Consider the following 25,165-nt stretch of genomic DNA (forward strand, 5'->3'; position numbering starts at 1 on the left):
CCACCCTGGCTTTGTGTCCTCCCCACCCCCTGTCCTTTGGGGCCAGTCCCCAGAGCCCTCTCCAGCCTTCCCCTCACCCCAGCTGGCCTCTTTCCCTCCCCAGAAAGAACAGGAGTACTTGTGGCACCTTAGAGACTAACACATTTATTAGAGCATAAGCTTTTTTTCGGATGCATCCGAAGAAGTGGGCTGTAGTCCACGAAAGCTTATGCTCTAATAAATGTGTTAGTCTCTAAGGTGCCACAAGTACTCCTGTTCTTTTTGCGGATACAGACTAACACGGCTGCTACTCTGAAACCTTTCCCTCCCCAGTCCACCTCCAATTGCCCACTTCTGCCACATCCTGGCCTCCCCCCACCTCCTCAGGGCTGTTATCTGGAGTTTCCTTGGTCCCTCCCATGACCCAGAGCCTCCTTGCTGCTCCTCTGCTATCCCAGCCCCCAAAGGAGCATCTCACCGCTAGTTGGATCATAGTCCAATAGCTTCACTTGCTGGCTCCGAGCCCAAAAGTACTCACACATACTCACACATACATCTGCTTTGCTGCTGAGATTCCAGCCCATACCCATTCCTCTTTCCACCTGTCCCCATCTCTGCTACTTGGCTCAACTGGAGGCACAGAGGAACATGTTTTGGGGGGTGAGCAGCAACACCAGGTGGCTCAGGCCAGCCACCGGTACGTCCCGTTTTCAGTATAGGGAAATATGGTCAGCCTACTCTCTGGACAGGGCGAGCGGGGAGGTTTTTTGAGGGGAGACGGGGGCAATCAGGGGGTTAGGGAAGGTGAGCTGTGCGGGGGACAATCGGGGGGTTAGGGAAGGTGAAATGTGCAGGAGACAATCAGGGGGATAGGGAAGGTGAGATGTGTGAGGCACAATTGGAGGGTTAGGGAAGGTGAACTGTGTGGGAGACAATCGGGGGGTTAGGGAAGGTGAGATGTGCGGGGGACAGTCGGGGGGTCATATGCCTACAATAATTGTATTTGACAAAAACCAAAGTTAATTCTCTTTGTAAACTCATAACAAATTCAAAACTTAAAACAGTTGTCTGAAAGTGTTTTGATGCTAATATTTGCATCTATTTGACATTTTTATCTGTGTACTTTCTCAAAGTCTCAGATTCATTACATCTTTCTTGGGGGTTATTTTTAGGTTATTCAGTGGTTTGATTTTATTTTGCACTAAAAATATAAGCAATAGACCCTGGCGGTATTACACAGCACTGTCTGTGTTCGGTGAATGGGGCATTTGCGGTTTGAACAATGTTTCTCTGGAATCTGGACCTTGAGCGAGAAATCTGGACCTTGACAAGAAATAATTGACTACCCCGCTCTAAGCCAAATGAAGTGTGCCAAGGATACCCTTTGTACCCTAACTTCTCACCCAAATTGGTGAAAAGTGAACAAAATCATGCAAATTCTTTCACTTTTAATCATCGATCGTGTTGCTGTAAGACATTTCTTGGAAATATATGAACTTTATTCTGGCACTACCCCTTCATGCGTATTGAACTAGAAAGTCTTGGATGAAAGAAAATTGTATTGGCTGATTGCATATTAATATAAACCAAAAATGAATGTTAAATACGTCATCCTTTGTAAAAAAAAAACGTAATTAACAAGAATAACGATTGTTTTACTCTTTTAATCAGCCAGCTTTATTGCTAGTGGCATATTGAATGGAATCCATTTCAAGTGTCAGTTAAAAGACGTTTTGTCAAGGGGATCTTATTTCCACAGGCAATTTCTCCTGGAGAAAAATTAGTACAATAATGTCATATAAAAAAAGCAAATATTCTGTTTCCCTGCACACCCCATAATGTAATCATTGCAGCCTGCAGATGTACTGCGATTGTTTCCTTAGTGCCACTCCATAACACAGTAAAGATCTGGGATCAGGCAGACTAGGAGGAGAATGGGGCTGGGGACCAGGTATGTCAGGGCTGGGGTCTCCAGGGCGCTCACCCCACTCGCTCCACTATCTCCACACTGAACACCGCCACCTGCACTCTGCCCTGCTGGCACTGGCCTCACACTTTGGCCAGGTGCAGTTCCGCCTCCACCAGATGGCGCAGGCCAGGCCCACCCAGAAACAGGTAGTTCCTGCATGTTCCTTGAGGACTTTGCCTTCCACCGCTGCCCAGTTGCATTGGAGGACGGGCTCAGGGAGGCCCCGGTGAGTGTGGGCAGGTGGGGCCTTATGCCTCCTGCAGGGCACAGGGCTGGGACTTGGGAGTTCTGGCAATACCAGCTCTGCACAGGGCCTCAAGAGGTCTGAGTGGGGGTGTGGCAGGGTGTGTATACCCCGCATTGGGCAGGAGAGGGTTAATCCCACACTATGGGCGGTAGAAGTCCCACCTCTCCAACCGTGCTGGACATGCTCCAACTGCTGCCTTAGTATAAAAGAGAGGAGCCCGGCTCATTCTAGGCTGACCGCCAGAGGGGAAGGACCTTTGGAAATGGCTCCAGCTGAAGAGATGCCACAGCCCTTGCCTGCGGGAGCTGGAGATCCTGAGATAGGAGCCCTGACTCCAAGAGCTGCCATATTGACTCGGGCCTCTGGGCCTAAGGACAGTCTGGTAGACTGTACCTGCGGTGGTATCACAACCTTGCCTCGCCCCAAAGGAGGATGGGATGCGCATACCACATGACAAGAGGCCAGCTGTAGGTCACAGGGGCTCAGAGATCTCCTACCCCCCTGCCCTAGGGATTGCAGGAATGTGTGTGTGTGTAGGTGTGTGTGTGTGTGGAGGGGGGAATAATCTAGCCTCTGTTGGAGGGTAAAGACCCTGCTGTAAACTTGACATCTAGTCAGTTAGCAGCTGCACACACACACCCCAGGACCCCCCACACCTCTGCCCTTAGGGGCCCCCACACCTCTGTCCTGAAGGCCCTGCTGCCCTGCAACCCCATCACAACTCCGCCTGGAGTGCACTTCTGCATACATCTGCACCTGCATGTCAGGATGGAGGGGCGGCCAGACCAGATCTGAGCGGGGCTGTGACCCTGTGCGCCGTTCCGAACTGATTGCACCAAAACCGCAGCTTTATCAAGCTGTGGCCATACATTTTGAACCAAAAGAATCACAACTTTCTTACGGCTTTACGCGTCGTGTCTATTGATTGCGATCGCAAAAGGAATGTGAAATTATACAACTGTCACATGAATGTAAGCTTTCTTTTCTGACCTATGCAATTACGGAAAACCATGATTTTACTGTAGTCTCTCCACTGGAATAGGCATAGGTGGAGTTTCTTGGCAGAATTTCTGTTTTTAGGAATCCTCACGAGTAAGGATATGCGGGATCAGGCCCATAAAAGCCATGGTTGGAATAATATTAAAAGGTAGAGGGCCAGATCCTTAGCCATTTGGCTCAAGTTATCTAGGCAGTGCACCTGGACTGGCTACTTGGGCTGGGTGCTAGGCATATGATTTGGTCCGTGTCCAGGGTGCAAAGTGTTCATGGCACTAGGGGGCTCATTGACAATGGAATGATTTTTCCCCTTCAAATTCTTTTCGTGTGTTGCTGGGCAACGGCCCTCGCGAACGGGACAGCCGCATGTCACCAGACCACGGGAAACGGTCTTGTCTGTAACTGGGTAATGCTGCTCCTGCTCTGTGCAAAGGAGTCTGCTTACTGACTGCTCTCCTCCAGCGAAAAGAATGTACTGGGTTTATAATCCTGGACCTAATTCCTGGATAGCCTTTTCATTCCAGCTACTGACAACGGCTCTTCAGAAAACCCCCAAGCAGCTACTAGCTAATGTATCTATTAAGCTAGCGAACCAGCTAGCCAGGTGGCTGTCAGTCTAGCCCATTTGCATCATATAATAACTCAGGCCAGGTCTATGCTATAGACCTATATTGACATAACTATGTTGCTCCAGGGTGTGAAAAAACCACACCCCCGAGCGACGTAGTTATACCAACCTAGCCCCCTGCATAGACCGCGCTGTCAATGGGAGAGCTCTGAGGGAGATGGAATAACTACGCCAACAGGAGAAGTTCTCCCGCTGGTGTAGTAGCGTCTTCACTAAAGCGCTACAGCGAGGCAGCTGCCTGGCGCCGTACATGAAGACAAGCCCTCAACGTGTCACAGCTAAATACGAGATTGGAACAGATCGTTTAACACAAGTAGTTAACCCACATTCTAGGGGCCATTCAAGGTGAAGTGGCTCGTTAACACCCCTCCAGGCTTGGGGGGGAAGGAAGTGTGGGAGCTAGTTTCCCAGACCTGAAGAAGATCTCTGTGTAAGTGCGAAAGCTTGTCTCTCTCACCAACAGAAGTTGGTCCAAAAATAGATTCGCTCACCCACCTTGTCTCTTTGCAAAGAAATTGACAATGATTCAGCCACTGGTGTGCTGAGAACACTGCCTATCATGTTGACCAATATTGTCTGCTTTTTTCCTTGTACTCCCCAGTCACTCTGTTTGTATCCACCTGTTGTCTCTTGTCTTATACTTACATTGTAAGCTCTTTGGGGGCAGGGAACATCTTTTTGTTCTGTGTTTGTACAGCCCCTAGCATTAGGGGGGCCTGATCCGGGAGCGGGGCTCCAATGCATGACAGTAATACAATAATAAATGATAAGAATGGTTGCAAAGCAGCCCAGCTGTGCTAGAAGGAAGGACCTGGCCTTATTCATGGCTGATTCCTTGCTTGGTCTCTTTAGAGAATCATAGAATATCAGGGTTGGAAGGGACCTCAAGAGGTCATCTAGTCAAACCCCCTGCTCAAAGCGGGACCAATCCCCCACTAAATCCCCAAACAGCCCCCTCAAGGATTGAACTCACAATGCTAGGTTTAGCAGGCCAATGCTCAAACCACTGAGCTATCCCTCCCTTAAAGAAAGAGGGGCTGCTGGTTCTTTCTTTGGGATCTGTGGGCCCAGGTCCCTCACAAAATTCTATTGTGACTGTGTACGAAGAGTCAAGTTAGCTAATGCAATGATGATCAGTCGAATCAGGACAAAGTCCTGTTCCACATCATGGCAGGTAGGCGAGGTCTAACCCTGCGAGCGTGGGTTAACCGCGCCTAGCTGACCCAAAGCTGACCATGACTTGCTGCAAAGTCGGGGTCAGCATCATATTAGTCAGCTCCACTCGCCACACTTGTGATCCAGCCCAATAACATTTTATAGGGAAAGGGCGAAAGGATTGAGCGTTATTTTGTGCCAGACTCAAGCCGCGATAGTCAGATTTGATTTTTCTGTTGCCTGGTCTAGATCCAAATTTTGCAGGTTGGGGCTCACCTTATCTAGTGATATCAACTGGGTAATTCAGAAGCTCAGATCTCAGTGAGTAAAATAGCCATTTAGTTTACCACTCATTTTTGGCAGTAGACTTTGGGCCAGATCCTAAGCTAGCGTAAATCAGAATCACTCCATTGAAGTCTGTAGAGTCATGCCAATTTACACCATCTGAGAATCTGGCCCTTTTTAAAAGAGTCACACATAATGCACTTCACTAGGAAAATGTTTTATTTTCTTATTTACAGGAACCTCTGATTGCCACTACCTAGTACAATGGGTTTTGTTGGACACTAAGTTCACACTAGTTAGACACTAGTTCACAAAGGTATTTAGGCTCCAACTTCTATTGCTTTCAGTAAAGCTGGGCCTAAGATCCTCAGGGCAAGGTCTGTCTTTTTGTTCTGTGTTTGTACAGCACCTAGCACAACGGCCCATAACTGGGGTCCCTAGGCACTACCAGAATACTGCTAATAGATAATAAATAATAAGTACTGGGGGCTTTTAAATGGATGAAAACGGGAAAATGTTAGTCAGTTACATAAAACCATTTGCTTCACTAAGGGTGCTCTCTTGGCTTCCGAGCTAGGGGTGGTGAATGTCAACACGTTAAAGCCCCTGGCGAGGCTACTAATATCCTGTCTGACACAGAGCCAAAAAATTCTCAGAATTACATGCCTTGAACTGAGGAAATCCTGTAAAACATGGTCTCTGATGCGATTGTTTTGAAATCTGAGCTAGCGAGAGGGTAACCCAGATGGCAGGGCTGAACGAAGGCGCGAGATGTCGGCAGGAAGAACAAGCCGTATCAGATACGAGTGCAAGCTGGCGTGTGAAAAGAGGCAACGTACAGCGAGTTGTCATTAACCACCTGTGGCCCCAGTGAAACCCCAACTTTCCAAGCGCTATAAGAACGATTTACAAAGGAGGCTGCTTTTGAAATTGCTTGTTATTGGAAGCAAGGAGAAAAAGCTTATTATCTTCTAAGAATACAGGAAGCCCTTTGCAGTGAAAGATAAGTACAGAAGCTTTGGAAGACAACGAACATGGGGCCAGAACAGCAAAATATATAATAGGACAGGAGCACTGAGAACACAATGCTCTATCTAGCACAATGCCACTCCTTTATTTTGCACAGATGCCTCCAGCCACCACTTCTGGTGTTTCAGATCAGATCTGGGCAAGCCTAAACCTTTGGCCCAATCCTAGCGCTAAGCATTATTCTTTCTACTGCAGCTACTCAGATATAATTCACCCTGGGTGTGCGAGTGAGGATGCAGGATCGAGTCCACTGTGTATATTCAGTGGCGGTTGGATGAGCAGACATACAATCCATTGCATGGAACATGAGGTTACGGCATGTAGGCAAATGAGGGATGTCACTCCTCAATTTATACTTTTTAGGAGTAAATATTTCCAAACCATGGAATCCTGCTCCAATGGGAAGTGAATGGGAAAACTCTTATTAGGCCGCAAATGAACAACTGGTTTTCTCACTCACTGCTTTCTCGGTCACCAAAGGTGTGTAAACAATGCCAGGTCCACAGGAGCTCTTTGGAAATACCAAGCAGAAGAATAAATATGAATTTAGGAATCTACCTTTAGGCTTCCATCCTTGACGATCTTGAACCTTTTGCCCATGGTTGTGATCTTATAGCCCCAATCACCGCACCACTTTACCAGGGGACTAACTCTGGCCCTAGTGCTCCTGTGCTACTTCCAGAGGAGATCGCCAAATGCTTGTGAAAAGTGGGTGTGTGTCATTATCCCCATTTTCCAGATGGGGAAAGTGAGGCACAGAAAATTACTTTCAGTCATGGGTGCCTAAAATTCCATGTTCAGGCAATTAAATAAGTGGCCTGTTTTTTCAGAAATGTGGAACAGTCCTAACTCTAAATGAACTTAGCAGGGACTGAAAATATAGGCATACATGTCTACAGGATCTGCCAGGGACCAGAACACTAGAGGGACAGGCCGATTGGCACAGACAGAGGCTAGGCCTCAGAGCTGGGGTCAGGAACCAAGCAGGCGAACGAGGATGGGAACAGGCGTGACTGCAGCTGCAGGCATAAGCATTGAGCAGCCGCTGGCTTGGCCCTGCTGCTGGGCTTAAGATCAGGTCTGGTGATGCCTCTCAGCCAATCCAGGGGTACTGGTCAGAGTGTTCAACTGTAGGTCAACTAGCTGGTCCCAGGTTCGACAGCAGGCCCTGACTCCTGACAGGGGCCTTGGACTGTGAGATCCCTTGGGAAGGGATGGTCTGTTGTCATGTGTATGTCCAGCGCCTAGCACAATGGGGCCCAGATCTTGGCTAAGGACCCTAGGTGCTACAAATGTTAATACCTGAGCACTCCCAGGATTGATACCAACAACAGAACTGAACCAGTGGTGAAAACTGTAGAAAATCTGTGGCCTAGTATAGACACCCCATAACATCTTCCAGGGCAGATCAAACTTCCATTACTAACAAACCCATTTTTCCCACTTTTGCTGGTCACTTTTACATCTTTCCCATTGTCTGCTGCAAGAGATGCTGCCCTCACGATGTAGACAGACCTACTGCGGCCTAGTTTGTCCGGCTAACCTGGGACTCATTCCTCCTTTAATCCCATTCGCTTCAGCAAGGTGTGAGCTGGAGATAAGGTTGCAGGTGTCCGGTTTTCAACATGGTAGCTCCAGTCAGCACCGCTAACTGGGCCATTAAAAGTCCAGTTGGGGCGGGGCTGGCAGGGAAGCAGCCAGCGTGTTCCTCCATCTCCTCAGTGTAAGGGCGGTCACGGGGGCTCCATGCACTGCCCCTGCCCTGAGTGCCGGATCCGCAGCTCCCATTGGTCGGGAACGATGGCTAATGGGAGTTGTGGGGGCGGCACCTGCAGTCAAGGGCAGTGCGCAGAGCCACCTGGCTGTGCCTACACCTAGGACCCAGAGGGACATGCCAGTCGCTTCCCTGGACCTGCCTGATGTCGGCACTGCCTGGAGTCTGCACCCTGAACCCCATCCCACACCCCAACCCCCTTCCCCAGCCCTGAGCCCCCTCCCTCATCCAAACTCCCTCCCAGACCCTGAACCCCATCCCACACCCCAACCCCCTGCCTCAGCCCAGAGCCCCATCCCACATCCCGAATCCCTCAGCTCCATCCCCCATCTTGGAGCCCCCTCCTGCACCCCAAACCCCTCATCCTTGTACCCACCCCAGAGCCTGTACCCCCAGCTGGAGCCCTCACCCCCTCCTATACCCCAACCTCCTGCGCCAGCCCGGTGAAAATGAGCAAGTGAGTGAGGGTGGGGGAGAGTGAGCAATGGAAAGAGGGGGGATGGAGTGAACGTGGGGCGGGGCCTTGGAGAAGGGGCAGGGCAGGGGCGTGGCCTCAGAGAAGGAGTGGGGCAGGGGCGGGGCCTCAGGGAAGAGGCAGGAGGCGAGGCAAGGATGTTCGGTTTTGTGCGATTAGAGAGTTGGCAACCCTCGCTGGAGATGATTTATTATTTGCTTTTCGGAAACAGCCACAATGTGCTCAGTGTTTTCCAAACTAAAAAGCCACCATCCTGCTCCAGGGCTTCCACTGTAAAGCCAGACAGACAGAAGTTAGAAGGAAAGGGGACAACATGTAAGTCAAGTGCTCAAGGTGGAGCTTGGCCACATCTTGACAATTGAGGTCAACTTTAAAAAAAAATCCTTTTTTACTGTTAGTTATTTATCAGCTGAATCCTCCGTAGGCCTCAGAGCAGACCTGAATCTCCAGGGAGGACCTAAATGCAGAAAGGGAAGGAGCCTTGTTGGTGTGATGTGGAAAGAAGTGATGATGGGGGCATTTGGGGTCACATCCCCTACCTGATTGCTCGGTCACATGGTGTGGCCAGAATCCCTCCTATGGGGCAGCTGAACCAGTGAGCTGCACCAGGCAAGGAGAGGCAGAGGCGGGAGGAACAGATGGGAACTGCAGGGAGGAGCTGCAACTTTCCGGGGCGGGGGCATCGCTTTCTGGGAGGGGGTCTGATCGAGCTATTCCAGGGTTGTCCTCTCCCCCCCCGTATGAGCAGGCATGGGTCACCTCTGGCTGCAGAAAGATATTCGGTGCAAAGAGGGCAGCATGGAGATCGTGTGAGAAAGTGACAAATGGGTGTGTAACACTGACAGAGGCCAGTTGTCGTTGGGTGGGATTGAACCTGGGGCCACTGGAGCTTAGTGCATGAGTCTCTACTTCATGAGCTAAAAGCCACATGCCTCTTAGCTAAGGCCAGGACCAGCTCCCGGGTTTTTGCAGCCTTGAGTGGCGGAGGGGGGAAAGCCGCGATCCCAATCGCAATCGGCAGCACTCCAGTGGCAGCTCCACCGCGCCACTTTCTTCTTCGGCGGGAATTCGGTGGCAGGTGCTTCCGTCCGAGTGGGACCCGCTGCCGAATTGCCGCCGAACAGCCTGATGTGCCGCCCCTTCCCCTTGGCCGCCGCAAGCACCTGCTTGCTGGGCTGGTGCCTGGAGCCGGCCCTGGCTAAGACTTTAAGACTCATTAATCACTAAGTGGTCTCGGTGCCACTAGATAGGCCAGAGCACCATACCCAGGAGGTGTGTGGGTTACAGGTGCATGAGGCTGGCATCACTGAAGTGGAAAGGCTAGACAAGGGTGGATAATTGAAAGGGGCACAGGGTTGAAGGCAATGCAGGAAGCTTGTGTGATGCTGGCAGGCCAGGTGCCAACTCAGGCCAACATCCCACAGGCCTCAATGAAATATTGACAAATACGTAGCTGAAATCAGTCTGGCTCGCCTGCGTGTTACTATTGTTAAACTAGGTACTAGAATTATAAGGATGTGTTTAGACTTTATTGTATGCTTGTGAGTTGCTGCCTGCATTAATCTCACTTATGGCCTCTGCATCCCATATCGTAAGGCAATATTGAGTGTTTGCATTGTAAGCCTCTGTAACTGTAAATCACCAGACAGGAGCGAGACATTAAGTAGTGTGAAATGTTGGTCTCCAACAGGTGTTACGTCCTGCCTGACAAGGAAGGCCCATCGACACCAGACAGACTAGAGCAGGGGTGGGCAAACTTTTTGGCCTAATGGCCGCATCAGGTTTTGGAAATTGTATAGAGGGCCGGTTAGGGGAGGGGGTCGTGGCCTGGCCCCCACCCCCTACCTGCCCCCCTCTGGACTCCTGCCCAATCCACCACCACCCCCGCTCCCTGTCCCCTGACCGCCCCCAGAACCCCTGCCCCTGACTGCCCCCCCCCCCCACTGCCCCATCCAACCCCTCCTCTCATTCCTGACGGCCCCCCCCAGGCCCCTGCCCCATCCAACCACCCCTTCTCCCTGACCGCCCCTGAAGCCCCTGCCCCCCACCGCCCCATCCAATCCCTCCTCTCATTCCTGACTGCCCCCCCCCAGGACCCCTGCCCCATTCAACCACCCCTTCTCCCTGTCCCCTGACTGCCCCCAGAACCCCTGTCCCTCACTGCCCCTCGCCGCCCCATGCAACCCCTCCTCTCATTCCTTGCTTATCATAGAAGCTTCTATTACTTTTTGAAACTTAAGACTGGAACATATTTGGGCGTATATGTTTACCCGCTTAAAACTGTAAATAACTCGTTTCCTTTTCCTATATAACAAATCTTTAGATAGCTTATTATAGGATTGGCTACAAACATTGTCTTTGGTGTGAGATCTAAAGTGCAATTGACTTGCCTTTTGCAACTGAATATTGCTGTGATACTTGGAGTAAGGGATCATCTATCACAAAGGCAGGCTTCCTTGGGCGGCAAGACTGAAATACCCCAGGGGTCTCTCTGTTATAGCGCCTGAGGAGTTTACACTTGATAATTCGTTGGTGAAAGCTCAGTATAGAGCTCACAAGCAGTTTGGGGCTTGTGCCCTGGTTCTTAACAGCTTGCTCATGGTCTTGAGCTACTGCAGGACAGCTTAACTCTGGGGAAGGGGGGGTGCAGAGAAATTCGAGGCGTGCAACTCAGGAGACCTGGGTTTTATTTCCAGCTCCGCCTCTGGCCTGCTGGGTGACATTGGGAAAGTCACTTCCCCTCTCTGTGCCTCAGTTTCCCCACCTGTAAAATGGGGATGATGACAGGGACTTCCTTTGTAAAGTGCGGTCAGATCTCCTCATGAAAAGCCACTGTATACAATCTAGGTAGCAATAGTATATTATTTATTATTATGGTCAAAATGACGAGCAAGGAAGATGATCTTAGTTGCTGGTTTTTGCATGGGCCTGGCAGGGCAGCCAGACAGAAGGCTGCCGCAGTGGGCTGAGTCAGGAAACGTCTGAATGAGAGAACAGCGGGTGGGGATGGAAAGAGACGTAGAGACCTGATATATGTTGTGATGAAGGAGCAGGCTTTGGAGATAGCCTGGATGTGTTGGGCAAAGGAAAGGGAGGAGTGAAACATAATCACAGACTTGAGTGAAGTAGAGGACGGCGCAGCTGACATTATTACGCACAGACGTTTAAAAGAAACAAACAGGCAAGGAAACTGAAAGCAAAAAGGAATCCTGTCTCTCGGCCATGGGCTCTAACCCCTAGCTAGGCCACACCTCCTAGCCTAGTGAAAAGCCTTGAGGCTCAAGGACTCTGAGGGGCCGAGAGCTTTCTGTGCCCAAGAAACCATTGCTTTTGGTTGGGGGATTTCTGCCTACCAAGGACTCATCACTGGGACATAAGCTGCCCTCAGTGCAGAAAAAGACAGCAGCCCATCTGTACGGACCTGCTCCACGCTAGAAAGTTTTACTGGCAAATTTTTCCTTCTGTCGTTACTGCCATGCGTGCATCCACACTCCGTTTGGATTCCTGCCCACACACCCCTCAGCTTTTGCTGGCACGGTGAAATCAGCTTGCCGAGTGACCGAAATCCTGTAGCCGGCCTCTATAGTCCGACCAGCATATGAAAGGGCCATCTCAGGGCTCCCCCTTGTGGCATGAGACAGCCCTCAGCTCCCTCTTCCAGCTCTTGCATGAGCTCATCTTGGTGTCTGTGGGCTACGGGGCTGGGGTGAGCTTGGCGCACAACTCTAGGAATGTGGCTTTCTGCATCCAGAAGTTCCGGAGCCGCTGCTGAGCATCCCAGGTTTGCACCAGGATCCGGTCCCGCTACCCAATGCTCATACAGGCCCCAAACCACTGCTTCACTGCGGGCAGTTTCTCAGTGATTCCTTGCAGCAAGCGGGTCAGTTTTGTTCACGTCATCCTCCTCAGCATCCTCGCTGTATGTCCGGTTGGTGCTGTGCTCCCACAAATACAAGAGAGCGACTTGCCCTCTCCTTAAAATGGGCAAGAGACCTCTGATGACCTGTGACAACAGCTAGGCAGCTCCTGACCAGTAGTTTCCACGTACTCCCCTGTCTGTCTGCCCATCTATTGTCTTGTCTTTTAATGGAGATATCCTATCTCCTAGAAGTGGAAGGGACCTTGAAAGGTCATCGAGTCCAGCCCCCTGCCTTCACTAGCAGGGCCAAATACTGATTTTGCCTCAGATCCCTAAGTGGCCCCCTCAAGGATTGAACTCACAACCCTGGGTTTAGCAGGCCAATGCTCAAACCACTGAGCTATCCCTCCCCCCCCCCTTAGATTTACTTAGATTGTCAGCTCTTTTGGGGCAGGGACTGTCTTTTTTTGTCCTGTGTTTGTACAGTTCCTAGCACACTGGGGGCCTGGGAGCTGAACTGGTGCTCCTAGTTCAGCTATAGTAATACAAATAATAAATAATTGCTAATGTTTTGAGGGGGAAGATTGAAAAATGGCACAAAAAAGAGTAGATTATGGGATGGAACAGAGGGATTTGTGGGTATTTGCCCCCAAACTCCCACAGTTCCCTGCGAGCGGTGTCCTGTAACACATGGCAGCAGCCGCACGATACATCGCAAACATTTCCCAGGAGGCAGTGCATCAGAGGGTGGCGAGGGGACCCTGGGATGCCTGCTCACAGTGCCCTATGTCTTTGGCTGAGGCCAAGCTAATGCTGTGAGGACACATGGTCCATGCAAAAGCAGCCAGATGTGAATGCGTTCTGCTGAAATGCAGAACTTTTGCTGGTAAAACTTTCTAGTGTAGACAAGGCCTGGAAGTCTCTTCTGTTGTGTGTTTAAGAGCTGGTTTCTCTTTGGTGAGCATGGCTTACCGACACATTTCAAAGGCAGAGGACCCCCAAGCAGAAGTCAGTGGCATCACTCCTAGCTCTGAATTCTTCAAAGGAATGTCAGGAGCTGCTCTCAGCAAAGAGAAACTGGTACTGAAAAAAAAAAAACTAGTTCTAACACCTTCGATTTAGGTTCCCCCTATACTGTACTAATGACCTATTTCCAACAGGACAGTTAAAACATGAATCACTCTTGCAGGATGGATTGGACTGAACAGTTTTTTAACTGGTTTTGAACCATGCCAATTCCTGTGCTTTCATCACGAGTCTTGCAATCGTTGTGGTTTTTCTGAAAGCCCCAGCTCCAGGAGTCATGTGATTATATGAGATCGTAAGCGTGAAAGGGGGGCAATTTTATGAATTTGACAAGGTGCCAGTTAGATTGTGAAACTGAAATCCAACAAACTAGATTTCCCAGTTTGAGGCGTGTTAGACCCAATATTAGAATAGAATCTGATAGAATAACCCCACTTTTAGTGACTCCAGGGAGGGTCAGCCTATTCATTTAACACTAGGTTCTTTTCAGGTCAGCTTTTATTTTGCACTGCCTTTCTCAGATCAGAACAGTTTGGTATACTATTGATTGTATACTGAGGTGGGTCGGGGTGAACACGTAGTTAATTATCAGTTTTCTTTTTCAAAAATCATACGTTTCTAGCCCTCTAGAGACAAGCTTAATGTGACCTTAGTGAACCCTAAAGGCTCAGAAACCCAAACCAAATAAACCCCAAGTGTATTTTTATCACTATTTTTAAGCCAGTCTCATGGTTTTGGAAAGCCTAGGGTTGGCTGCAGCTGCAAGGTCGTAGGATCTAAATGGGATCAACGTTAAGTGTTTAGTTAAAGGAGAGATCAGTGTAGATTAGGCCGGTGCAAAAGTACTGGCATTTGTGTCCCCGGAATCCCACCCTGCACCCGTTCAGTCACATTGGGGCACATCACAGCCAACTAGTCGACTGTAATATGTGGCAGCTGCCAATGGCCTCTTATGCTCATTACCAGGGCATAGGAAAGTCCCAGCTTCCCCCCTATGCTGGCTGCAGCAGGAGGGTGGAGTCTGAGCTCCACCACTCTTCTATGGCCTCTACACAGGGGAGATCTTCCTGGGGCCAGATCTGCTTGGCTTAGGGCTGATTTGCACCAGTGGAGGGGTGCAAATCTGCTGGAGTGCAGCACAGCCTGTGGGGCCAAAATCCCTTTCCTCTCTGGCACCCAGGAGACAGCACAGTTCAGGAACCTGCTACAACAAGTTTCTGCCCCCTCTTCCCTACCCCATACTATGTTTTAACTGTGCCAGAGAACTGTCTTGTTGTAGCCACATCCCAACCACAGCGCTGGTTATGGTGTAGACGGGACCAGAGAATCCCTTTATTTTATCGTTATACATACAGTCAGCTTTGCTGTGAGTGGCTTGAGGTAAAGGAATTTTCTCTCTCTTTGGTTTTTAAGAGCTTTCCTTGTTTTATAAATGATGCAGCTCACACGCCAAGGGGCTCTAGATGACAAAACTGAGAGAGGCCCAGGAGTATCACTGGGGTTTGAAGGATTTCTCGCCTCACTACTCGCCAGCCTGGTAGAGGGACCCTTATGCATCACCAGCTTCCCTGCACCCCAAAATGACCTTCCCCGTCCAGCTTCCCCTGCCTGGCCCTCACATCCCTCTTCTCCAGATGGTTCCCCTTCCCCAAGCTGCCCCTCCCCCTTCCCCAGAATGATCCTCCTCCTCCCAACCAGCCCCCCTCCCTGCAACCTGGCCCTCCCCCTTCCCCAGAATGACCCCTCCTCCCAACCAGCCCCCCTCCCTGCAACCTGGCCCTCCCCCTTCCCCAGAATGATCCCTCCTCCCAACCAGCCCCCCTCCCTGCAACCTGGCTCCCTCCCTTCCCCAGGATGACCACCCTCCCCCCAACCAGCCTCTCTCCCTTCCCCAGAATGGACCCCCTCTCCCCAACTAGCCTCCTACCCCAACCTGGCCCTCTCCCTTCCCCAGAATGGCCCCCATCCCCCCAACCAACCTCCCTCCCTGCAACCTGGCCCTCCCCCTTCCCCAGAATGGCCCCCATCTCCCCAACCAGCCCCCCTCCCTGCAACCTGGCTCCCTCCCTTCCCCAGGATGACCCCTCCTCCCAACCAGCCTCTCTCCCTTCCCCAGAATGACCCCCTCCTCCCAACTGGCCCCCCTCCCTGCAACCTGGCCCTCCCCTTCCCCAGAATGGTCCCCCAAACCAACCCACCCACCCTGCAACTTGCCCCTCCCCCAGAATGGTCCCCCGTCCTCCCTGCAATCTAGCCCTCCCCCTTGCCCAGAATGACCCACCCGGCCCCTCCCCACACTCCAGAACAGCCCCCTCCCTCCTCCCACAGCTGCAGCCTGGCCAGGAAGGGGAGGGACAGGGCGTGTCCACACTGGAGCCCACCGCCCATTGAGCCCCGTCCCTGCCGACCCCTCCCCGGGGAAGCTACATCCGCCCCCGGGCAGGGGCCGCTCGCTCCCCCACAGGACGCAACAGCAGCGGCGGCGCTCGGCGCTGCACTGAGCAGGGCCGGCCGGGATGCCTCTCCCTGCCTCCCCGCAGCCCGCTCCGGGCCCCGCCCGGCCCGTCGCCGTGACCGAGACCGGGCTCCTGGGGACCCCCGTGAAAATCCCGCCGCACGGCTGCAATAGCGGGGCGCTGCTGGGCAGGCTCGGGGTGCTCGTCCAAGCCCTGCTGGCCGCGGCGGCTTTCAGCACCCTGATGTGTGAGTACCCGCTCGCCGCCTCTTCCCCCAAACCTCTCCCTGGGGCCAAACCTGCTCCGCCTGGGGTGGGGAAAAGGAGCCAACGCCTTGAGCGATTAGTCGCCCGGACTTCGCTTACAGCTGGGCTGGGCGCAATGCGAGTGCTCTGTTTGGTGCCATTTCCGCACATACGGTGATGGCTGGTTTTAAAACTTTTTTATTTGTATACATTTAATGTTTTTTTAACACTTTGCAGGAACTTGTGGGAGGGCATCAGGCAGGTAAAGGCACAGGGAGGCAGAACAATTTGTATAGTGGGGATGCTGAGAGCCATTGAAGCAAACTGTGAACCAGCGGTTCTCAAACTTTTGTACTGGTGACCCCTTCCACATACCAACCCTCTGAGTGTGACCCCCCCTTATACATTTAAAAACACTTTTTTATATATTTAACACCATTATAAATGCTGGAGGCAAGCAGGGTTTGGGGTGGAGGCTGACCGCTTGTGACCCCCCCATGTAATAACCTCACGACCCCCTGAGGGGTCCTGACCCCCAGTTTGAGAACCCCTGCTGTAAACCTTGGATATAATGGAAACCACACCCTTAGTTCCAGCACCTATGGGCACCGGAGTCCCTATGAAGCCAGAGTATAAACACAGATCCCTTTGCGTTAAAGACAAAAGACCTCCCTCCCTGTTTAACATTAAAGGGTTGTATGTGGCCCACGCTGAACGTCTAAGCCTGGCAGCAGATTCCAAAAGTTAAAACTTTAACCTTAAAAGACAAGGTGTCAGTGTCCCAGGTCAAAATACACAATTGGAATCAGGGCCTGCTCTAGCTTTTTTGCCGCCCCAAGCAAAAACAAAACAAAAAAACCCTGCCCCGCGGCCCGAGCGGCAAAGCAGGAAAAAAACCCAAAACAACCCTGCGGGGCGGCCGGAGCCAGGGTGCAGGGGGACTCCCTGCACTGCAGACATGCCCCAGCTACTAGGGGGGTGGGGGGAACAGGGAGAGAGAGAGAAGGGGGGGCGGCCAGGGCTTCAGCGGGGCACTCGCCACACGGCCCCGACCGCCACACGGCCTGCTGAGAGGGCTCCGTGCCGCTCCCGTCGGCGGGGAGGGAAGGACGCAGGCTGCCCTTCCAGGCTTACTACAGACCTGGCATCGGCTGGGGCAGACAGAGTGCGCAGCCTGCTCCCAGCAGGGCGCTCCCCTCCTCTGCGCCGCTGCCCCCTACAGGGTGGACGGATCAGCGAACACACACACACACACACAAAAAAGCGGCTGCGCTCCCCTAGGATTGGGCGGAATGCCGCCCCGTAGAATCTGTCGCCCCAAGCATGAGCTTGCTTGGCTGGTGCCTGGAGCTAGCCCTGATTGGAATATCCTTAAATCAAACTCTAATAAGTTCTCTAGCAGCATTTTTCTTGCTTTGCCTCTCTGTGAATTTTGAGGATCAGCGAGGGAAATATTTTTGTCGGTTTGTGTGTGTTCAGTGAAATCAGCATTTACTGGGAAAAAACTCAAATCCTTCCAAGCCTGCTTTCAATTAAGTGTCTTAAAACTTTAGCAAAGGTCATGTATTAACATGTTTGTTGTTGTGTGATCTATCCCCGCCACTCTCTCACCATGTTTTTGATGTAGGAAGAATGTGTTGTGTCCATCTCCTGTGTTCTCATGTCTTGTGTTTATATTTAAAAACTACTTTAAATGTCTCGCCTGGTGACCTTTAATTTTTTGGGAAGGCTATTCCATGTTGTGAGGCTGAGAGACACCAGGTGTACCTAGCTGAGAATGGGCATGCTTTTGAAAGGGAGGCTGTAAACTTTGTGTTAGTGCATATTTAGGTTTCCTTCCATGGGTTGTGGCCTGCGAATATCTCAGATCGCTGACGCAGTGGGAGCAAAGGTAAAAATCCAATCCGTTTATACTGCCTCTTGCATTTCTGGTTGGACAATGAGACTCACTTTTTCTCATCAGAGTATGTTTTAGTCCAAGAGCCTCTATTGGGCTAGAAGGCTGCAATTTTGGGGTTGCCAACATTGAAAGAGAAAAGGTGTCTTTAAAAGATGTTTCCATTTGACCTTTTGCAAAGATGCATTTATATTGTTTCCATATATTGGGATGGGAGCAGGGGTTAATAACATTTAATTTAAGGTCAAATCCCGACACACACTCCAAAGATCAGTAATTGTTTATTATACAGTGTGGTCTCTGGTGTGCTGAAAACATATTTTAACTAAAGGAAATGATTAGATGCATTAGATTACACCCCTGTTATTCCTAATGGCTGTTAGCCCACCTAAAACTTGAGTGTTCAAAGGAGTGGACAATCTATAGTAGATCTTGGAGTGTCAGGGTGGTGGCGGTGGAGTAGGTGTAAGTTACTTCTGTTTTCTAATGCAGTGGTCTCCAAAGTGGGGTGTGCAAGAGGATCCATGGGGGTACGCGGCAGGGGGAGTCCAAGTGGCTTTTTTTTTTGCTTCGGCAGCTACCCGAGTGGCTTCTTTTTTTTTCCTTTGGCAAAAATGGTAGAGCTGGCGCGGCAGGGGATGCGTGCTCAAAATTTTTTTACTGATAGGGGTGCGCAATGAAAAAATTTTGGAGACCACTGTTCTAATGGTCTTGGCTTGGAGTTAGCAGTGCTGTTGGGAATGCTGATAAGCTGTGTGCCTTCCAAATAAAAATAGCTTTAGAACATGTTATGGGAAGTACAAAAAGACTGTGAAAGGCTAGGTTTTGGCTGTCTTCATCAAGATGTATAGACCAGAGACCTTTGTGTGGCTTTGCAGGGTATAATCACTTACTACTGATATGGTGGTGTCTTGCATCCGCTTTGCACAGGGGTAAATCATTACATATATTGCATGATAATGGAGAGTGGCCCCAGTAGAATTTATATTTATTTGTAATGGGAGCTGTCTCCAAAAATCAGGCATTGAAGCCAGAGTATAAACACAGTTCTCTTTGAGTTAAAGACCAAAAAACCCTCCTTCCCTGCTTAACATTAAAGGGGTCTATGTGGCACAAGCTGAGAATAACTGAAAGTCTAAGCCATGGCTAACCCTGCACAATAGGTTTGGCTTGTGAGCTTGAACATGGAATTTCCTATCTTGCTTGCACCAGTTTTTTCCCAGCATTACATTTTTTTAAACAACTCCAAACACAAACTCCTAATATATACATTGCTGAGAAGGCTAGACTAAATCCTGGGTAAATACATATTAAGGGACCTGACACTCGTTCTCAAGATTATTGCCACAGATTCTAATTGGATTGTAATTAAACACAAAGTCATAGATCTAATCTATTAAAATTGGCTGTGCTACAGTGGACAATTAGTCATTTATAAATCTCTAATGATGAGGGAAAAGGTAATTCATTGTTGGTTTATACTAGTGAGAAGATAAAACTAACATAACAGAGTGGACTGGCAGCAAATACAACGTTGCTTAATTGGAATTGTAGGTTTTCCACGTATTGCTCTAATTCCAAAGATGACTTAAGCTGCAAAATCACTGGAGATTTAAAACCCTAAAACAGAGTTTACCAAATACTAGTCAATTCAAATGAAGAGAGGTGGAAATTATTGCTAACAATGGAGGAACAAGAGCCTGGTATTTGTGGAGGCTGGGGAGAGAATTCATTGGATGGTGTATATCATTTAACTTTAAAAAGTGAGCTAGTTTTAATTTGAGGCTCGTGACCAATGCAACTGATCGATTACTGTTAAAGTGCTAATGAGTAAGAGTGAGGCCAGGGGGCTGGTCTGGATAAGGCCACTGGAGAGGAGTCAGGCTGCCTAGGCCAATAACTTGCTGATCTTGAGTAAGTCACTGCACCTTTCTGTGCTTCTGATTCCCCTCTGTCTTTACCTATTTATATTGTAATCTCTTTGTCATAGGGGCCGTTAGTTAAAATGTTACACAGAGCCTAGCACAGCAAAGCCCTGAACTTGGCTATGGCTTCTAAGAGCCATAGGTGCCAACTTTTCCCAGCACTCCGCCCCGACTCTGCCTCTGCCCCGCCCCCATTCCAACCCCTTCCCCAAATCCCCGCCCCGGCCCCGCCTTTTCCTGGAGTGCCCCACGTTCCCCCTTCTCCCCCCTCCCTCCCAGCGCTTGCTGCAGCGAAACATTTTGCGGTGGCAAGTGCTGGGAGGAGAAGCGGGGACACAGCGAACTCGAGAGGAGGCAGAGCCGAGGTGGCCTGGGGTGGGGTGGGGAGCTGCTCTGCACCCATCAATTTTTCCCTGGAGCACCCCTGGAGTCCATGCCTATGCGAAGAGCTATTGTAATATAAAACTGCAGGTGGAGGAGGGAGAAGAGCGGGGAAAAGCTTGTATCTGAAACTCCTCTGAAATCTCAGAAGCAAACTTCTCCCATCAAATGCATCCAGACTTGCCAACTCTAGTTGGAGAGAGGCTTTCTGAGCACATCTGACTCTGGGAAGCCATTGAATAAAAGATCTGTTAACTATACAGACTAGTTGGAGGGTTGGGGGGAGACGGAACTAAAGGTATGTATCTGGAAGTGGGCAGTGTAGGTTTTAGAGGTATGCTGGGATCAGTGCAGTAAATAGGAGAAGACTAACTTGCAGTCTGTAGTGCTTGTCATCCAAATATCTCAAAATACCTCTGAGCCTATGGATAGAGCAGGGAGTCTTCTGGGTTCTTCTCATGACTTTGCCACGGACTTCCTTGGATAAGTCGCTTAACCTTTCAGTGCCTCGGTTTCCGTATCTGTAAGATAGCTGGGTTAATACTTCCTTGGGGTAACATGGGACTCCATGAATGGTTATAAAGCACTACTTCTTTAGACAAGTGAAATATTATTAACCAAACTTACTATGTCCTCATGAGATAGGTATGCATTGCCATTGTGATTTAGGGGTGGGTAAACTGAGGCACGGGACAGTTAAATGGCTTGCCCAACGTTGCACAACCAGTCAAGAATCGAACCTAGACATCTTAAATATGTTGTTGATGCAACAGTAGTGGAGATGAAGTAAGATCTGGAGAACCTCTGAAATTCCTTACCTGGGTTACTAAAATAATTGGATTATTCAAGCTGGAAAATCTCTCTTTACTGTCTGTATTTTACTGAGTTTGGACAATGAAAATAGACTAACACAGTTCACCGGATTAGTCTGTTTTTGCCCAATTTAACTGAGGCTAACACGTGGTGCGGTATCTGGCTTCTAAATTGTGCAGGGAGATGCTTTAAGTCTGTTACAATTAAAGCTTTAACTGAAACACTTTAATGGTTGTGTTTTATAAACGCTTTTCACAAATCCTGCACTTTAGATCAACTGTTATGTCCCTCTGGCCCGCTAGCAGCAAAGAACAAATAGCGTGAAATTTCTTTGAACTTGCCAATTTGCTAATGGCAACAACATGGGAAGGATTCCCAGTGATGAGGGGTGAGTCATTTTGTGTAAATAAAGAAGCATATGGATAAACTAGAAGCAGTGAACCGAAACAGAGCATGTCTATCCAAATGGAACACTCTACATCTACTCTGGTCGGGGAAGAGGCTGAACTGTTAGCTTCAAGGATTGTTTGCAACAATTTGTAATTGCAACAGGGCATTTGGCTGCATTGTCAGGCGGGTAGAATACAGGTAAAGAACAAGGATGGCGTATTGGGCGCGAGTGGGTCAGAATACTTTTCTGCTCATCTTTCATACAAAAGTTAATTACCTTGCTGGAGATGCAGCATACTAACAATATATTTTGAAAGTTCTGAAAACAGCACCAAGCAGGAGCATTTACACTCCTAGAGCGGTGGTCTTCAAGGTGCCTTTGAGAAGAAGTTTTCATAACAAAGGTGGCTTTAGATAAAGTGGAGCAAGATTAAACAAGAGGACTCCAGAGGGGAGGAGTAGTGTTGTCTGAAATGAAGTGTTAATTGTAAACTCATTTGGTTCTGTTCAGGTTCATACCACATCCTTCACCCTGCTGGTATCTAAAGTTACAGCACAAGCTGAAATAGGCACCACCATCTCTAGGAGACCGCTTCTGCTACGGCGTGCCAAAGAAACACAGCCTCTATGAAAACAATCGGCTGTTGGTCCTGGTTGTTAGGACAAGCAGGGTCCATCTCTTACAGGACCAGGAGAGAACACGCCAGGTTGGCTTGAGCTAGGAAATAAATTTCCCAGGCCAAGACCATTTCCACCCACCATCAGAAGGGACTGGCAATTTGTCCCACAGTGCCCTGAGAAAGCTAACCTAGAGCGGCACAGTGAGTTGTGGTGCTAAGAAGCATAGATTATGCACCCAAAAATCTTTGTGTCAGGACTGGACACGTTCCAGTGCTCTCCTGCAACCCCAGCTAAATTGGGAAATATCCTTGCAGTAACTGCAGGGTTTGAAAAAAATGATGTTTCTAAACTGTGCAGGGGCTATGGATTGGGAGAGGAATAGCTCAGTGGTTTGAGCATTGGCCTGCTAAACCCAGGGTTGTGAATTCAATCCTTGAGGGGGCCACTTAGGGATCTGGGGCAAAATCAGTACTTGGTCCTGCTAGTAAAGGCAGGGGGCTGGACTTGATGACCTTTCAGGGTCCCTTCCAGTTCTATGAGATAGGTGTATCTCCATATATACATATACCCCCCTAATGCCTGCCATTCAGAGGAGTGAGTAGATTTACAGGAAAGGATATTACGGGTGTGTGTAATCACCCAGTGTGAACCAATGTGGCAGATTCATGAACACCTATGTGGGATGCACTGGCAGAGTGCATGATGCCAGGGTGTTCAGGTCAGGTCTGTTCCAGTATGGGAAGCGGATATGATGTTCCCTAATGACAATTAAGGAGTACCCATGCCCACTGTTACCTTCAGCCAACCCAGCCTATGTGCTGCTGCCCTGGGTAAAGAAGGCTTGTCCTGATTTCTACCAGCGTATCAGGAGGCAGTACAACTACATGGAGCAGGTTCAAAATGGGGTGGAACATGCATCTAACTGACAACTAAAGGCACGATGGCGCTGCTTTATGGACTCCCTTGGACAATAGCATGTATAATGCCATAGACATGACTGGGCCAGGTTGAGTGCCTCACAGCACATGCGAGGTTTTGGGGCAGTGGGTCGAAGAGGCAGAGTGCTTGGGGTCTGCTTGCAAAATCCATCTACTTCCCATCAATGCTGGTGCATAGTCCATTACAGCAAAAGTGATGAGGATACCTTATGCGCCCACAAGCTTGAGTTGCCTGGGGAATACATGGAGCGTGATTAATGGGGATGACTGGGGCTGATGCCACACCTTGGAGTGTGTGTGTGAAATGTAGCCTGCTATAACTTTTGTATGAAATAAGTAGTGGACTTGTCACTTTGTGTAGGTTACTTATTGTCCCTCCCGATCTCATTACTAAGTTGAGAAGGTGTGCAAAACCAGCAGCAGTAGTAGGATCAAAGCTCCTTTTGTCCTATAAATGTTCTTGGTAGAAATGGGCCAGAGCGGCAAAGTACTAGAGTTCAGCTCTGGATTCAAAAAGACCAGGGCTAGTTCTGGTCCAGAGTTCTGGTCCAGACCCCATCTCTAACTTGGTAAGAGATCTGTTTGAAATAGTGCTTCATCTTTTTTCTGGTCATTTCAGGTACACTTTAAACTGGGCACATAAGAATGTCCACCACAATAACTCGAACATATTTCCTTTCAATTCATTGGTTTCTTAATGAGCATTTGTGCCTGTCGCTGGGCAAGGCCCTGCCCTTGTGAAGGGTCGTCATGGCATACAGAACAGTAGCTAATTGAGTAATCCCGTCTGAAGTAGTTTTAAACATTTGTCTGTGTCCTTGTGAAAGATCGTCGGCTGAATGGTGACAGCACTTCTTGGTTATTTCAGCTGCAGATGCCAAATGTGAATCAAAGGGTCAGTCCTGGGGTAGCTACTATGGAGAAAGGGTGCAAAACTTTTTCCATGAGGAAATGTTTCAGCTTAAGGCTTGTTACATTTAAAATTGACTGGGATAGCTACTGTAATATCTCTGTGTAGATGCTCTTATTTAGGGTTGGCAAATTTAAATGATTTTTTATAACTTTGAATAACATTGATGTTTATGTTTAAGCATGTTTTTAATTTTTCTTTTTCACAGTTGAGAAATTATGGGTTAAGATTTTTTTTTCTTCAATTTTTATCAATTTAAATGTTCACAGTGTGGGAAGTTATGGGCGAGTCAGTCAATAGGGTGTGTGTGGGGGGGTCAGAAAATAATTTTCATGACAGAAGATGTTTAGATTCAATAAGTTAAACCTCAATACCCATTAAAACACAAATTGCCAACCATCACATGTCAAAAAGTACAAAGTGAGTATCTTTAAATCAAACCCTAAGAAGTTCTCAAGCAGCAGTTTGTTCGCTTTGCCTATCTGGAAACTTAAATTATTATCAATAGAGATATTTTCTGGGTACAGTGAAATTGATTTTTACTGACTTTTACCAATAAAATTTAATCCATCCAAGCCTACTCCTTAGTCTGGAAAGAGAGTATCCACATAGAGAGCTATTGCAGAATAGATACTGTGCTTTAAATTCACACCTTACCTTATTCCGGATTAACTCCAAGTGTAGGGAAGCCCTAAACCTGGGGCTGCTGGAAGCATTTCTGTGCATCGTGGTGAACACTGGCTTTTTCTGTCCTCTTCTAAGAAAATTTAAAGTTCAGCAGAATGGCCATCAGCCAGCCCCTCTCCTCTTTCCTACCCCCCGCCCCGAAAAAATCACTCTTATTCAAGCTGTCCCTAGCAATTCATCCAACTGACTCTCTGTCATGGATGTCCCAGGTGACCCCCCAGGTTATCTACCTCCTTGTAACTGAGTTTTCCCACGGATAAGTTACCTCAGACAATATCTTTTGTTCTTTCGGTTTTTGAATGGAAGTTGCAATACAAAAATACAAGCTTAAATCTTGGAGAGGAGAAAATACTTGCATAGCCAAGGAGTGCCTGCTTTAGAATGAGCTATATTTGAAACCTGTTCCAAGAGGCGGCCCCTTCCCTTAACTGATGACATGTAGGGTACAGCTTGGCTTTTGAATATGGCTTTGTCCTGTCT

At 49.0% G+C, this 25,165-nt stretch overlaps 1 protein-coding gene across 3 annotated transcripts in view; it reads left to right on the forward strand.

Moving 5' to 3' along the window:
* The first annotated feature begins 593 nt into the window (after positions 1-593).
* The window catches only part of LOC128830349 (store-operated calcium entry regulator STIMATE-like), an 88,976-nt gene continuing 64,404 nt past the window's right edge, over positions 594-25,165 (forward strand). Inside the window, exon 1 of one of the 3 annotated variants that reach the window (XM_054016182.1) lies at positions 594-676. In XM_054016182.1, coding sequence (XP_053872157.1) covers positions 628-676 — 49 coding nt within the window. In that variant the 5' untranslated portion in view covers positions 594-627. Of the gene's footprint in view, positions 677-15,876; positions 16,126-25,165 lie in introns of those variants that run through there. The other 2 variants (XM_054016178.1, XM_054016170.1) reach the window with 2 other exon arrangements.

Source organism: Malaclemys terrapin, chromosome 1 (assembly GCF_027887155.1).
Source record: "Malaclemys terrapin pileata isolate rMalTer1 chromosome 1, rMalTer1.hap1, whole genome shotgun sequence".
NCBI lineage: Eukaryota > Metazoa > Chordata > Testudines > Emydidae > Malaclemys > Malaclemys terrapin.